This window comes from Stegostoma tigrinum, chromosome 12, assembly GCF_030684315.1.
Source record: "Stegostoma tigrinum isolate sSteTig4 chromosome 12, sSteTig4.hap1, whole genome shotgun sequence".
Taxonomy (NCBI): domain Eukaryota; kingdom Metazoa; phylum Chordata; class Chondrichthyes; order Orectolobiformes; family Stegostomatidae; genus Stegostoma; species Stegostoma tigrinum.
In genome coordinates, this window is record NC_081365.1 from 68,183,113 (window position 1) to 68,200,479 (window position 17,367).

Consider the following 17,367-nt stretch of genomic DNA (forward strand, 5'->3'; position numbering starts at 1 on the left):
GGGGGGAGAAGAACCCAAGGAATTACACACTGGTTTTGAGGAAGGGTCACCAGACCAGATTTGATTTCTCTTCATAGATGCTGCCAGATCTGTTGAGCTTTTCCAGCAACTTCTGTTTTTCTTCCTGTTGTACTGAATCCGCAATTCTCTAGGTTTATATTAATCTAAATACTACTTGAAGACATCCCTGAGCAGGCCACAGTTTTCAAGACAGGTGGAGCTTAGGGAAGTTATCTGGTTTACTACTTTTCTACATACTTGGGGCGGGGGGGGGAGAGATTTTTAGTCGTAGCTTGCACTAAAGGCTTGGTGTTTGTGTTTTCCAAACAGACAGCTAAAATAAATACCATGCACACTTACAATGGAAGCAGGATAAAACACTACTATCAACAAGAGAGCTGAATTAAGTGAGCAATAACTGCAGTTTAAATCTCATGAGGAAATACATGTTCGAGGATAGAGAGTGAATATAAAGTGGTACAAAGACACATGACAAATAAAATAACAAGTAAATTAACCTGGAATATCGAGAAAGTAACCAGAACAAATCTGAAAAGTCAACAACTGGGAGCCTACAACGCAATGGTCTGACATCTTTGGCTTTACTAGCTTCAAAATCCGCACCCACACCCCCCCGGCCTCATCCCATGACCAACCCTCCCTCTCATGCCTGCCTCCTTGACCTGTCTTCTCTCCTAACTAGCTCCCTCTCATTCCTGCCTCCGTGACCTGTCTGTCTTCTGCCCCACCTATCCAGCCCTCCCACCTCACTGCCTACATGCACACACCTATCACCATCCCACCTACCTTTCCCAGCCCCACCCCTACTCTCTCGATTTATTTCAGAGCTCCCTTCACCCTCCCCTATTTCTGGAGATGGATCCCACCCGAAACGTCAGCTTTCCTGCTCCTCTGATGCTGCGTGGCCTGCTATGTTCCTCCACCTCCGACTGTGTTATAACTGAAGAGATCATATTGGATTTAGTGATGAGAAACTAAAAGAAATTAGTTTTCAATCTGAATTCAATATTAAGCTCAAACGATATAGGCACTCGTAAATCTAAAAATTGATGCAAATTTGGCTGTTCACTGGGCTAATCTGCTTAAGATCAAATATACCTGAAAACAACAGGAACTTTTCAAGAAACAAATTAGCAGGTAAAGGTTCAATCTTTGTCGTTCACGAGAATAAAGAGACAGTATCAGATGACAAGAAAGTGCACACATACAAATGCAAGAGAAAATATAAACAGAGTCACCAGGAGGAACTATGTAAACAAGTCAAAAAGACTTCCAAAAATGGAATATGTTAAAGGGGTATCAAAGTTAATAGCACAGCCTTGGCAAATGTTTTGAGGGGAATGTGAAACCATTGAAGATGAATGGCAAGACTGGATGAAGTAATGGCAGACTTTTACTTTTTAAACAATCCTTGGAGGAAGAGAAACTAAAAGAAAGGAAGAACTTCATAAGAGTTAATAAATAAAATGTTTAAGAGTGGATCTTTGTTTAAAAAAAATGGATATTTAAGACAGACAAATCATCAGAAACAGAGTTTCAACCCATGACCATGTTGAGAAAAGGTATACAAATAGTAACTGCAGTCACAATTTAACAGAAAGAATGAATTTACTTTTAGACTGGCAATTTTCCAATGTTACACTTGGGGGAAGAACAAAGAGGAAGATGAAGCAATTAAGTAACTTCAGGCTTATTTTATAATTTTCAGGAAGTTACTGAAATGCATCAGTGGCAGTGTGATTAATTGAGACAAGTATGAGCTAATCAAAATGGATGCAAATTTATGAAAAGTCGGCCACATCTGACTCATCTATTCGATTTTTATTTTTGAGGTCACACACATGGTGGATAGGGAATGCCTGTGAATGTTTCTGACACAGACATCCTGAAGGCATTGAATAAGTTCTCCACAGGGAGACTATTCAGAAAACTAGAATGCAGAGATTTGTAGGTAACCTTGCTTTGCAAACAACTAATTGGGAGGTACATAGGAGACCAGAGAAAAAGGACAGAGTTGCCCCTTGGCAAGATGTAGCGAGGGACGTTCCTAGGCACCTGAGCTGGTTTTTCAGCTTTTCATTGTCAATGTTCATGACTTGGACTTGTCGAAAGGAGGAGGAATTTAGACAAGGCACATAGATGGACAAAGTGAGTGGGCAAAATTATGGAGGATGAAGTTCAATCCTAGGAAAAGCAAGTAAATGTACTTGACAAATCACAATAATTCCCTTATGTCAAGATACATGCAGTTGTGAAGCAGAAATGGGATTTAGGTGTTATGGACACACCATTAAAAGATACTGCAGTGGTACAAATGTGAGGAAATGAAAGACCAAATAATTTTGGAAGGGGTACAGCAGACACACTACAATGATCACATGGGTGAAAAGTGTTATATTATGAAGACAGAATGTAGAATCTTAGCCTGTATTCATGTATGCACCAAGACCATTGCAGTTAAGCTCATGACAGAAAACACTAACTAGCTTTCTTTAAAACTGCTGCACACAAGACATTGTCTTGCTGCATGAGCAGACATCTTCCAGAACTCAAGAGTTGGGCATCAACTCCATTTCATCTGGTCTTGAGATGACGTAGCTTCTTTCAAATAGACTGATGAGCCATTCTGGATATGATGATTTAGTTCCCTTTAGACAGTGATTTACCTAACTTGTTCACAATGTTCAGCCAACATGGGGCCTGCAGGCAACAAAGTAGCATAACCAAAAGATACTGCAAAGAGTTGCTCCTTCGATCAAATGCCATTTCTCTGCTGATAAGCTCATTAGTAAACTGATCAGCAAACACAGGAAACAGTTGTGCAAACAAGAATAACATTGCTCAAGCCAACCCTTTACAGCATGAGCAGTGCCACTGTCTCCTTTTCTCATGAAGGGTTCAAGGATTAGGGCACCCACTGGACTTCGTGTATAGGGCAGAGGCTTCCAAATGGCAAGCAAGTCAGGCTAAAGCCAAGTCTCTGTACTTGGTGCAGGACTGTTGAAGAATAATCAAGGTGGCTGCATGCTTCTCTACTCTCAGGGCTAAGAGGAGTGTGTAGGTCAACAAAGGACTGAGAGAGGGTGCGAGAAGGGAAAGAATGAATGACTGCCAAAATGGAGAGAGCGTTTGAATTCGGAGACTGAGCCGTACACACTCCTTGATTGGAATCATGTTTTCTTTTCATGCCCATGGTTACCACTGTTCCCAACCTTGCCTTCTTGAAACCTGATCACCAGCCAAGACAAAAAAATTGATGTGCGCCACCCCATGCTAAAACAGTCAGAAAAACCTGGTCTAAAATAATCAGAGGATTAAGTGAAGTAAATACAGAGAAGTGAGTTCCTCTTGTACAAGAATTCCAGAACAAGAGAACACAATCTCAATTTAAAGTAACCACTGAACAATTCAACCAGGAAATATTTTCCCTCAAACAAGTTAAAATCTAGAATTTGCTCTGTCCAAAAGCAATAGTTGCAAGGTCATTTGGAATTTTGAAGACTAAAAGTTGATGTATAGTTGTTGGGCCACGGTAGCAAGATATCTAAAACAAAGAGAATAAAAGGAATTAAGTAAATGCAGGCCACAATCTAACCAGAAAGGCACACATGCTTAAATGGTCTACGCGTATCCCAAACTTGAAAATAATAGATTTGTACGGTCATTGTACAATACTTCAAGTTCTAGATTGTATGTCATGCTTAAACTAAAGAAGCCCAACTTGACTGTTTAAAACACTCACACAAGAAAAACATAGCAACACTCCAGACAGGCAATATAACTTGGTTTTGTTTTTGTCTTTTTCACAAAACATGGAGGGAAATAAACTCCAGCACATCCCTCACCTTCCTGGACCTCTCAGTCTCCATCTCAGGCAACCAGCTTGTAACTGATGTCCATTTCAAGCCCACCGACTCCCACAGCTACCTAGAATACACCTCCTCCCACCCACCCTCCTGCAAAAATTCCATCCCCTATTCCCAATTCCTCCGCCTCCGCCGCATCTGCTCCCACGATAAGACATTCCACTCCCGCACATCCCAGATGTCCAAGTTCTTTAAGGACCGCAACTTCCCCCCCACGGTGATTGAGAACGCCCTTGACCGCGTCTCCCGCATTTCCCGCGACACATCCCTCACACCCCGCCCCCGCCACAACCGCCCCAAGAGGATCCCCCTCGTTCTCACACACCACCCTACCAACCTCCGGATACAACGCATTATCCTCCGACACTTCCGCCACTTACAATCCGACCCCACCACCCAAGACATTTTTCCATCCCCACCCCTGTCTGCTTTCCGGAGAGACCACTCTCTCCGTGACTCCCTTGTTCGCTCCACACTGCCCTCCAACCCCACCACACCCGGCACCTTCCCCTGCAACCGCAGGAAATGCTACACTTGTCCCCACACCTCCTCCCTCACCCCCATCCCAGGCCCCAAGATGACATTCCACATTAAGCAGAGGTTCACCTGCACATCTGCCAATGTGATATACTGCATCCACTGTACCCGGTGCGGCTTTCTCTACATTGGGGAAACCAAGCGGAGGCTTGGGGACCGCTTTGCAGAACACCTCCGCTCAGTTCGCAACAAACAACTGCACCTCCCAGTCGCAAACCATTTCCACTCCCCCTCCCATTCTCTTGATGACATGTCCATCATGGGCCTCCTGCACTGCCACAATGATGCCACCCGAAGGTTGCAGGAACAGCAACTCATATTCCGCCTGGGAACCCTGCAGCCATATGGTATCAATGTGGACTTCACCAGTTTCAAAATCTCCCCTTCCCCCACTGCATCCCTAAACCAGCCCAGTTCATCCCCTCCCCCCACTGCACCACACAACCAGCCCAGCCCTTCCCCCCCACCCACTGCATCCCAAAACCAGTCCAACCTGTCTCTGCCTCCCCAACCGGTTCTTCCTCTCACCCATCCCTTCCTCCCACCCCAAGCCGCACCCCCAGCTACCTACTAACCTCATCCCACCTCCTTGACCTGTCCGTCTTCCCTGGACTGACCTATCCCCTCCCTACCTCCCCACCTACACCCTCTCCACCTATCTTCTTTACTCTCCATCTTCGGTCCGCCTCCCCCTCTCTCCCTATTTATTCCAGTTCCCTCCCCCCATCCCCCTCTCTGATGAAGGGTCCAGGCCCGAAACGTCAGCTTTTGTGCTCCTGAGATGCTGCTTGGCCTGCTGTGTTCATCCAGCCTCGCATTTTGTTGTCTGTGAGGGAAATAAAACTGTTTTAAAGGACATTTGCTAGTTTAAATTTTAGAAAGGACTTTGTTGGTCTAAAACAAAGCAAACATTGATCACTTGATGGTTATAACAATAAGTTTCTGGAAAATTTCAAAGCAAGTACCAGGAGGAACAAAGATCATACTAGTGAATCTCTCATCCATGCATTGTGGGAGTTTCACAGTCAACAAAAGGTCAACAATTTGTTTTACCCTCCCGTCACCCTGGCAGGGACCAAAAACAAATTGGTACTCTTGAATGTCTATACTTGAAATGGTGCTAATGGCCCAACATCTCACTTATTTCACCAAGGGCAACAGCAATTTAACCCTTTTATATTTATGAAGGGATTGTTGTCCCATTTATCGCAAAAGGTGAATACTGGATCTCTGGCCAGAGGGACAGAAACCTGTTAAATTCAAAAAGTTAATCCTTATAAGAGCCCCATCACAAATCAAAATTCTTTCCAATTTGAGTCACAGAGATATACAGCTGGGAAACAGACCCTTCGGTACAACTTGTCCATGCCGACTAGATATGCTAAAATAATCTAGTCCCATTTGCCAGCATTTGAACCATGTCTCTCTAAACCCTTCTAATCATGTAACCATCCAGATGCCTTTTAGACGTAATAATTGTACCGGCCTCCACCATGTTCTATGCCAGCTTATTCCATATACGCTTTACCCTCTGTGAGACAAGTTGCCCTTATGTTGGACATCTCACCCTGGGGGGAAAAAAAGCTTGCCTATTTATTCTATTCATGTATCTCATGTTTTTATAAGCCTCAATAGTCACCCCTCAGCCTCTGCCTCTCCGGAGAAGTCTATTCAGCCTCCTCCGATTGCTCAAACGCTCGAACCCTGGCACATCCTTGTCAATCTTTTCTGGACCCTTTCACGTTTCAGAACATCCTTCCTATAGCAGAGAGACCTGAATTGCAGGCAGTATCCCAAAAGTGGCCTCACCAATGTCCTATAAAGCCACAACATGACCTCCCAGCTCCTACTTTTAATAAAGCTTTAAAGGCATCCTTTGTCTGGTAACCGTCTGGTCTATTATTGACATCACAGTTTGCAAAATATATAACTCAGGCTTTGTTCAACCTGCATCTGGTCTACATTTCCTCCAAAATCTATATCTGGAGAAAAACTTGTCTTCACTTGAAATGTGGAAAAAGTCTGGACACTATTATCTTGCTGGTCCTTCATCAGCTATGAACGGAATTCTGTTATATCAGCCTTCCACATCCTTTTGAATTCAAGGTCTTGCAAAATCTCCACTGGCTACGGACTTTCTGGACCCTCAGAAAAATCACAAGTTCACATCCATGCTTTGAAATTTTTTCCTTAGTTAAACCTCATTGTAAACTTTTCCTTCCTACCCGTTGTACCTGCATGCATATCTTAAAGCAATCACCTGAGTTTGAATGCCAGAGTAAACTACACTTGTGATTTAATCAGCAAGAACATTTGCTACATGCCATTTCAAAATTTAAGCTCATAAATTGAGTTTTGGGGAAAAATCATGCAACAACCTCTCACAGGAGAGGAAACGGAATAGCAAAACTAAGACATGTATGCTAGCTGACAGAAGAGCAGAAACTTGGGAGAATTCAATTACTCTCCCTCATGTCCATAACAATAATCCTGGAAATTTGTTTTCTGTCATAACATTAGTCTGTTATAATTTGAAGCTAATTTAATCTTATGAGCAATCACAAAACCAAGATCCTTATGAAGTGTTTAAAAAAATAAGTAATTGTTATGAGGATGTATTGATTCCCATTCATTGAATAATTCTTTTCAACCTCCTAACCAGCTTCCATGTGCTATGGCAGCACAAGAATGTATACAATGTGAACAAATGTAGAGAGTCCGACAGAGGAGCTACCACACAAATAATTTATACCTTTCAGTCAAATCTATATAAATGAAATGGGTCAAATTCTACCCATGAAACTTGAAAAATTCTATCAGCTGGAACCTGATTAAATAGATGCAAATGAACAGAATAATATTTCATGTGTCTCAAACCATTATTTCCCAGGTAAATAACATGGTAGCACTCAACCACCAAATCATCCATAAACAACAATTTATCACCAAGGCTTTCAAAATTCTTTTACATCAGAATGTGGAATCTTGGTCCTCAATGACTGACCACACAACAAAAATAAAGCTTCTCTTTTGAATGATCTACCATAAAAATCAAACAAATGGGACAAAAATGCCTTGGTCCAACTTAATCTCAAAGTTCCACAATGTGACAACATCTGAATTTAAAACGTCATGAGCCAACCTCCCATAAAGCATTTATAGTTCGCTGTATCATTAACCAGGACTGGTCTTTCAAAAAAAGAAATTTGAACATTTCTGCAACTGCCTATAATGGGCCTTTTACTTGTTTATGTACCACAGGACTGAATAACAGAACATGCTGCTTTGTGGATGACTGCTCATTTGATCAATCCAACTTCTGCGACAGACACAACTGATTTTGCTGGACTAAAACTTGTTACACCAACTAAGAGGTACTCTGTCCCAGTTAACTTCACACACTTGTTTTGCACCTTCTCCATTGTGTAATTTTGCTTTCAGTAATGGGGAACACATAATCCAGGCTCTTACAGCATTCCAGCATGATGACTGTCAATATCATATTTTGGTAACAAGAACCTCATGCACGTATCATGCATAAGATGCTGCATTTCAGGTTGTTTTTAAAGGCCTTGAAAAAATTTTTGTTAATGCTGATCAACTCAAAATCCCCATTTAACAGTCACAGTATTGGATCAGCTGCAGATCCAACCCTTAAGCCATTCCCCAAAGATTGTGCCGGGCAATAAAATTCATTTCTACTTTGAAAGCCTTAATTTGGTTTTAACGGCACTTCAAGATTACAATAAAACTAGCTTAGGGCTAATGAAAAATTACCATGAGACCTTGCACACTACCAGCTTTATTCAAACTAACATTCAGATCAGGCAACAAATAGTACTGATCTAATTCCTGATAATTATTCACAAGAAAAAAGATGAGGGCACTTGAAACTAAACAACTGAAAAAAAATCATTAATTTTATTTGCAACGTGAAGCACACCACAGCAAGGTATAAAGGCAATCCATAATAAATCCAACCTCCAATCAAAATCACATACTTTCAATCCACAAAGATGGTACATTAATTTAAAAAAAATTTTACTCAGACATGCTTACCTTTTGTTGCTGAAGCCCTCCCCATGGCAATTCCTGCAATGTTCTACAACACGCAAAAGCGGCAGTAAAACCAACGTTCTTTTCTTCAAAGTTTTCCTGCAAAATGCAGATTATAGAAGCTGTAATAATTTGCTTATGAACAAAATAGGAAAATGCACCTAGACGTGAAGTTTTAACAAAGAAGATGCAGACATCAGTTATAAACAACTGCTACCTTTATCCGACTAATCTTCCATTCTTCTGTGTGAACTTTAAGGGTTGATAAAGAGTTCTTTGAATTAATTGAACATTGAGGGTTAAAATTGTAGCCAACATCCTGGGTGAACAAATTGTACTCCTCTCCCATGTTAACTCTTCAACTGTTCAGTTAGGCCTCAACAATGTTGGCACACTATGAAGTACACAGATCATTGGTCTAACTACAGCACATGTACTGCAGCAGTTCAAATAAAAGATAACTTGTCACCACCTTCTCAAGCATGACTAGGCATGGGCAAAATGCTAGCCTAAACAGTGACACCATGTTCCACAACTGAATAAAATAAGACTGGTCATAACACTTCAGCCATCTGAAAGCACAAACTTGTTACTTCATCTTGCAACATAATTACAAAGAGAATATTTGAATGTGTGGGTAATGGCATTATAACTTATCAATGAGCACTGTTGGCACTAAAAGTAGTTTTACAAAAGAAAATGGCTGCTTAACCTTCATCCAGTCACGGGATATACGAAGCACAGTGAAGTAGGGTAGCAGGTAAGAATTATGTCAGCAACTGTTGTTCAAAGTATTTCACTTTGGTTAGAAAAAAAAATTACACAGATCAACTTTCTTTTTGAAAATGGTCATTAGCTAGTTTACATTTCACCAGCTGAAAGGGTCACGTGGACAGAAGAGAACATTGTTTATTTCACTTCAGTGTTAAATTCTAAGAATCGTACACTTAATAGAAGGCTTTTTTGGTCTGGTCATCTTCTTTAAATAATGGGAGACACTAATCTAAAGTCAAAGATGTGCTTTGAACAAATCTATGACAAACAAATGTTTTTCAATATAGAAAGTAAGTTTAGGGAATTGATACTGTAAAGTACATTACAGAATTGAACAGTTATTTTGCACCAGTCTTCACTCTCAGAAGCACTATAAATCAAGAAATAGATGGGAGGCTCCCCCAGGAAAATTACAATCACCAGACAAGTAATACTGAGTACCATGGTCAAGCTGCAGGCTGACAAATACCTGGGTCCTGCAGGACCTCATCTTAGGGTCTCAGACAAAATGACTAATGAGATAGTTGACACAATGGTTTTAATTCCACACCTGCCAAGACTTACAGGAGGATCCATTCGATCACAACGTAGCAAGTAATTCCTTTATTCAAAACAAAGGGACACTGAAAGCAGGTAACTGCAGGCCAGCTAGTTTAGCATCAGTCATAAGGAAAATGTTACAAGTTATTAGAGATATAACAGAACTTGAGATGTTCAAAGTAATTACACAGAATCAATGCAGTTTAACGAAAGGGAAATCATGTTTGACTGATCTGTTGGAGGTCTTCAAGGAAATAAGATACTCAGAATGAAGGAGAACAAGTGGATACACCGCATTTATATTTCCAGAACACATCTGATAAAGTATCACTTCAAAAGGTTATTTATTTTCGAAAATGAAAACTCATGGTATATAAAGGTGTCATGTTATTTTGCTAACAGGAAGCAGAACTTGAACAGAAACAAGGTTTTTTCAGGTTCATAAAACCTAAATTATGTGACATGGCGAGCGGTATTGGGAACTCCAAAGTTGGGCCAAGAGTACGGTTGACGAATAGCTAATAACATGAAGACAAATAGGCAAGTAACTTGTGAAGCCGCCGTTAGGAGGCTCTTTAAAAAAAAAATAGATTGGTCATTAAATGAACCTAACAGTGAAATTCTACATTTTAACAGGAGAAATAAAACACATGCAATCCAAATAGAGAAAGATTGTGCAGCTCAGGAGATGTAGAAGAACCCTGGTGACCCAATGCATGACATCACAAAGGTTAGTATGCAGGTAAAGCAAGCAATTCCAAAAAGTTAATACTACATTGTGAGTTAATTGCAAGGGGAACTGGGCACAAAAGTAGGCAGGTTATCCTGGAGTTATAGAGATCAATATCTGGAAAACTGCATCACAGTACTGATCTTTTCATTTAAGGAAGGAAGCATTTAAAGGTGGCTTACCAGACCACCTGCTGGTGTGGGTGGGTGACCTCAGGAGGAAAGGTCGGCCAGGCTAGACTTGTACCCACTAGCGCTTTGAAGTCTAAGAAGTGACTTGTCTGCAACATACGAAGATCCTTGGGGGTCTTGACAATCTGGATATGGAGGTGATGTTTGTTTTATCCAAGAAACTGGAACTAAAAGGGGTCACCAATTTTCCACACCTGCCAAGACTCACTCCAAGATGAGACAAAATTTGTTCTCACAGGTGTTCAAGAGTCTTTGGAACTCATTACAAAAAGGCAGTGGAAGCATAGCCCTCGAATATTTTGAGGCCATATTTTACTATGTTAGGTGGAGCGAAGGGTACAAAGTTGTCGGAAGTTCATAGCAATGTAGATTTGTGGTCACAATTAGCCATGATCTTATTCAATAGCAGGGTGGGTTCAAAAGGCTAAAAAGGCCTATTCCTGCACCTTGTTTTTCTGTTTTTAAATATTTAACTGAAAATTCCTGAAATTTTGGAAGGCCAATAACCAAATGCGAGTAACTGAATTTAGTGAAAATTGCATTTATTGTATCAAAGCATGCTGCGAAATCACCTGTATATGGTATACCGAGTTCAAATCAAAGACATCACAATTTAACTATATTTATTACCCACATAAGATGCAAGTCAAGACAATTAGGTTTTGTGAGTGACTTGGCGAACCACCAGGAGACTCCAGGTTCAAGTCACGATTGTGTAGTCAAGCATAAGCAGGCACAGCCAGACCTAGACATTGTAAGAGTGCTCTGAAAAACCCCAGTTTTGCTCTTTATGTACGATTTTAGTCATGTACGCATACAATCAGTTAATTCTACAATTTAATCACATGCTAAACAATTGCCCCTGGCTTGATGCCCTTGATCCGATGTTATATACATCAAGAATTGCTCTTATCCATTTAAGGTTTCTAATACCTCACTGCCCGTGCAGTCCGAATTCTCCTCGTTTCCTTCAGCCACTGTGCAGTCTAGTGCTTTTTCCAAGTCTCATTCCTGATCTTAACTAAGAGCTATATACTAATCTTGTCGTTGCCTTACACCCTACTTAGCTAAAAAAATTTCGAACTCAAACCATTTAAATAAACAATTATATCTGTATAGCAGCTGCAACAAAATAAGACATACCAACTTTCTTCACAAGAGACACAAAATTATATTTGGGCTGATAGCCAGAGCATGGTCATAAAGAAACAATTTTATAAAGTATCCGAAAAGGAGGAAAAAGTGAGGATTTGGGGCAGACAAGTAGCAGGAGGGAGGTTAAAAGGAAGGACAGGACTGGCAACTTAACATTCGCTGTTTCAGAAGGAATAGAAAGAGGAACAAAAGGGGTGGGGAAGTTGCACTGCTGATTAGGCTTCACATCACAGCTGTGTTGAGAGAGGACACATTGGAAGGATCTTACATTGTGGCATTATGGGTGGAGCTCAGGAGCAGCAAAGGTGAAATCAAAAATGTTGGGAGTTTTCTAAAGACCCCCTAACAGCCCACGGGAGAGAGAGGAACAGACATACGTCAGATACTAGAAAAGTGTGAAAAGAGCAGGGTAGTTGTGGTGGGTGACTTCAACTTTCCTCTTACTGACGTGGAATCCCAAACAGCCAGGGGCTTGGATGGAGAGCAATTTGTTGGTTGAGTCCAGGAGGGCTTTGAGGCAGAATGTTGACAATCCAACCAGACAGCAGGCCATATTAGACTTGGTCCTGGGCAATGAGCCAGAAGAGATGATTGATGTTTCAGTAGGACAGCACTTGGGGCTTACTGACCATAGCTCCACAAGATTTTGAGTAGTCACGGACAAGGAAAGAGAGTCGCCCTCGGGTGAGGGTGCTTAATTGGGCAAGGGGCAATTATACCCAAATTAGACAGAAACTGGACAATATGGATTGGAAGCAGTTATTTGAGTGCAAATCTGCCTCTGGCATGTGGAAGGTTTTTAAAGACCAAGTGTCTAAAGTGCCTGCCTAGGTGGCCTGCCTAAATGGATATAAAACTGGCTTGGTCATAGAAGAGAGAGAGAGTAGTGGTGGAAGGATGTTTTTCAGAATGGACACTGGTAACTAGCAGTGTTCCACAGGGGCTAGTCTTAGGTCCTTTGTTGCTCGCAGTATATATAAATGATCTGGAGGAAAACGTGGGTGATCTGATAAGCAAGTTTACTGATGACACGAAGATGGTGGAAGTGCTGACAGTGCCAAGGTTTGTGAAAGTCTCCAACAGGATATAGATAGATTGGCAACTTGGGGACAGAAATGGCAGATGGAGTTTAGTCCGAGCAAATATGAGGCGATGCATTTTGGAAGATCAAATTTAGGTGTGAATTATACTGTAAAATGGCAGAACCCTTAGGAACACTAACATTCACCGGGATTTGGGCATGCAGATCCACAGTTCCCTAATTTGACAAATAGGTAGTCAAGGTGATTAAGAAGGCATATAGCAGGCTTGCCTTCGTCAGCCAGGGCATGGAGTACAAGAGTTGGCAAAACATGTTGCAGCTATGTAAAACCCTTGTTAGGCCACATTTGGAGTACTGTGTGCAGTTTTGGTCACCACACTATCAGAAGGATGTGGAAGATTTGGACAGAGTGTGGACAGAGTGAGTGCACAGAAGGTTCACCAGGATGCTGTTTGGTCTCCATAGCATTGACTATGAGCAAAGGTTAAAAAGACTAGGATTGTTTTCAGTGGAAAGACGGTAGCTAAGAGGAGACCCGATAAGAGGTCTACAAAATTATGAGGGGCAGAGATAGGGTGGATAGTCAGAGGCTTTTTCTCAGGACTGAAGTTTCATTAACAAGGGGGCACAGGTTGAAGTTCAGAGAGGGAAAGTTTAAGGGAGATATACAATAGAGGTAATTCACGGACAGTGTGATAGCAGCCTGGAAGGCACTACCAGAATAGGGGGTGGAAGTGGGCACACTGAAGACTTTATAAAGAGGGACCTAGATAGATAAATGAACAGGAAGGGAAATAGAGAGATACAGATCAAAAAAATGGCAGGTTGTTTTTACATCAAGTAGGGCATGATGCTCGGCACAGGCTTGGAGGGTCAAAGGGCCTGTTCCTGTGTGGTACTTTTTCCATTTGTTCATTTGAGACTGTGTACAGGCCTTTCGGTATACCCTTCCCAAAAATTTACGCCAAAATTTTCTTGAAAATTTTGTTTTGTGCACACCCATTTTTTCCATGTGTAGTACGTTTTAACATTTCTTGGCTGCTTAAAGGTTATATTTAACACAGAACCAGATCTGCACAATACTTTCCAGTCTACCACACAGTCACACACTAAATCAGTGTGATGGAACAGCTGCTAAGCCTATTTTTGTCAGCTGTATCCGTTTAAAAGCTGTTCACTCTTGTGGTCCTCAAAGAGGAGATCCAGGTTGAAATTCCACCTGCTCCAGAAATGTGAGATATTTTCTATCAACCAGATTAGACGTTATAAGCCGTTCACCTAAAAGTAAATAGCAGCAGAATTCCCATTTGACAGGTATGGGTCTAACTTTAAGATCATGACGTCTCAATTTTCCCCACAAGAGAGATAGTTTCACTCGCTCACTCCATGCTGCTAGCTATCTGTGACATTACTTCTGAGAACGTTCCATACTGTTACTTCCACCAGACATTTCCAGCGTATGTCTGCTAGTGTTGGCATCACAAGATAAAAGCAGGGATACTCGAGTTCCTAAATAAAGAAGCGAATCCAGAGTGTTACACTAACTCACTTGTCCTTCATTCACCTAATTAACAAACAGTTGATCGTACTTTTTTCAGTACCTAGTTTAGTAAAACGCATATAAAGGTACTTAGCATCATATCAGTCATCAGTTAAGCCAGGTTAAGGAATGCAGCATGAATTACCAATCATTAAGTCAAAGAAAAATTTAAAAAAAAGCTTGCCTCATCTTACTTAACAGCTGTCTCTTAATAGTTCATTTCAAACTGAAGAGGATGAAAAGTACAGTGTAGTCATGGTTTTCATCTTTCTGCCTTTCATCTTAATTTCCCAGGGCGCAGCGTCAAACATTTCAGTCATTAAAAAGGAACATCTGGCTTGTCTGAAATGTACATGAAAGGAATCCACATGGTCCAACCAGAGAATGTGTACCGACAGGTCTTTAGTACACACTCTTGGTACTTAAAGTCTGAAGAGAGCAGGAAGTAAATGAAACATAAAGCACCAGCCATTTCAGAAAGGACAAGGATCAAATGCACACAACATTCATACTACAACCTATATTAGCTCCTAAAACATCAAATTCACGTATGGAGCCAAGTCAAATCACTAAAGCGCACACAATAAAAACTGTCCTTTCAAATTTTCACTTGCTGACTTTACAACATCGTTTGCAGTAAAAATCTTAACAATTACTATTGATACTAGGATCTGCAATGCAGAGTAAGGCTGCAATCCTAGTGCATTCAAAAATGCATTCACAGGCTACTTCTCCACTGCAGCAGCTATGGATATTAGCTAGAAATATAATATAACATTATACTAAGACTACAGATGCAGATTAATTGGGATTTCACAAAAGCTTGATAGATTATCTTTGCAAGATAAATAAAACAAAGGAGAGCAAATGGAGTAGAAAGCAGACGCTGAACAAAGTGTCAGACCTGAGCGAGTAAATGGCCAATTTCTGTTCCTACACAGCTATGCGCCAGGATCAAGTTATACACCCCAGGTAATTATTATTGTTGCTCATGTCACAACTCATGCTTAACTGTACATGAAACGCAGATCTGATTTCCAAGTAATGCTGACACTTGGATAGGGTCAGTGTTTTAAGTTTTCGAAGATGTCAAGCCGTGATTGTTTCCTTTCCTAACTGCTGCTAAGAGCAGAGTTCTTCCTTTTTTTGGGGGGGGGGGGGCGGCGCTGTGGGGCTAACCCTAACCCTATTGCAGGTGGTGGTGGTGGAGGTTGGCATCAGTCACTGTGGTGTGCCACAGGGATCTGGGCCCACCATTACTTAAAAACGTATTCAGTGATTTTGATGAGCAAAGTGATCAGACCACAGCCAAATACCAGACTAGTTGCACAAATGATTCTGATGTAGCAGCAGAACAATAGCAAAAACAATTTCGGTGCATTTATGGCAACTTCTTCAACCTTTCAATTAGGGAGACAGATCCTAAGGTACGAGAACAAAAGTTGCCCATTCAGCCCATTGAGTTGATCTGACACTCAATGAGATCACGATGGATCTGATAATCCTTAAATCCACTGCCAAGCCCTTTCCCTCTATCTTCCAACTACCTTAGCAATCTATCTCAGCCTTGAATAAGCTGAACCCAGCCTCTTGAGCCATCTAAGATAAAGTATTCCACAGATTTACCACCCCCAAGAAGAAATTCCTCCTCATCTGTTTGAAATGTATGACCCCTTATTCTGAGATTTTGCTCTCTGGTCCTCAACTCTCTTAACACATCCATCCTGCAAAGTCCCATAAGAATTGTGTACATTTCAAGGTGGTCACCTTTCATTCTGCTAGATTCCAATGAGTACTCATTGGAGCTACTCAACCTCTACTCAGAAGACTGTTCCGCCTAGTGAACCTTCTCTGCACTGCAATATGTTTTTCTTCAGATAAGAGGACTAAAACCGTTCAGAACTGTGGTCAGGCTACTGTTTGGTGCAATTTTAGCAAAACACACTACTTTCACACTCTCTTCCCTTTAAAATAAAAGCGAAACATTCCATTTGCATTCCCTACAGCCAGGTGAGGTTGGATGTGATACGTGCACAAGACCCCCTTTGCTTTCTGCAATATTCCGCCACCTAATATTCAGTCTACTTAACCGTGGACATTTCTACATTATATTCATCTGCTAAGGTTTGAGAGAGTGGGCAAAATCTATAACCCTCTGCAGACTCTCTCTACACAAAAATAGATGGAAAGCTAATTGGTGAGGTTATTTAAAAACTTGGCTGAATAATGTTCACTTTCTTCATCCAAATCAAAGTTTCAATATATTGCAGCTCTTTGAAGCGGAAAAGAAGAAGCAGAATCTGGGACACCGTGGATTTGCCAATTTCCAAGTGAAACTTGAGTGTCCAAAAATACATTATACATTTGATCCCAAGCTGCGACGAGTTAAAAGGAATTACAGGAAGGGTCAAATCAGGTGAAGCTCTTGTATGAAGCTGGTCAAAATGGTGAAAAGAAATAGTTCTAGATTTTATCTAGCAAATATTCCCTCATACAAATCTCATCAACGCTTCACTTCTTGTTCAGAAATTTAGTTTTGGAATTTCAGAAATTGTTTGCAATCAAAGTATAATCGGCTGCAACTAAGTGTTTTGACTAATCCATGAAGACTCCTAAAACAGAATGCTTGCCTTCTGTTTCTAGTAAATTAATGCAATCGTTCAAAATAAATACTTTACAATTAAGAAACTATTGTCGAATTCTTTTAAAGTACCTAAGAAATGCAACAGATTCAGGTTTTACATTTTGTGCCTTCAAATTTCATTAATAAATCTAATCACCCAGGTTGCCAATTTCAAATGCATGTATCTAGCTTGTTCCACGATACCAGAAACACTTCTCGTATAATTTTTCACTCAAGAATAATTATCAGAGAAAATATTCATTAATAGCATGACATTGCTTCACTATCCTTC

General features: G+C 40.9%; 1 protein-coding gene across 4 annotated transcripts in view; it reads right to left on the reverse strand.

The window, feature by feature from the left end:
* scml2 (Scm polycomb group protein like 2) overlaps nucleotides 1–17,367 on the reverse strand; it is a 101,466-nt gene that overhangs the window by 70,197 nt on the left and 13,902 nt on the right. For all 4 annotated transcript variants that reach the window (XM_048540754.2, XM_059650408.1, XM_059650407.1 and 1 more), the window contains exon 2: nucleotides 8,484–8,579. In XM_048540754.2, the coding sequence (XP_048396711.1) occupies nucleotides 8,484–8,508 (25 nt within the window). In that variant the 5' untranslated portion in view covers nucleotides 8,509–8,579. The remainder of the gene's footprint in view (nucleotides 1–8,483; nucleotides 8,580–17,367) is intronic.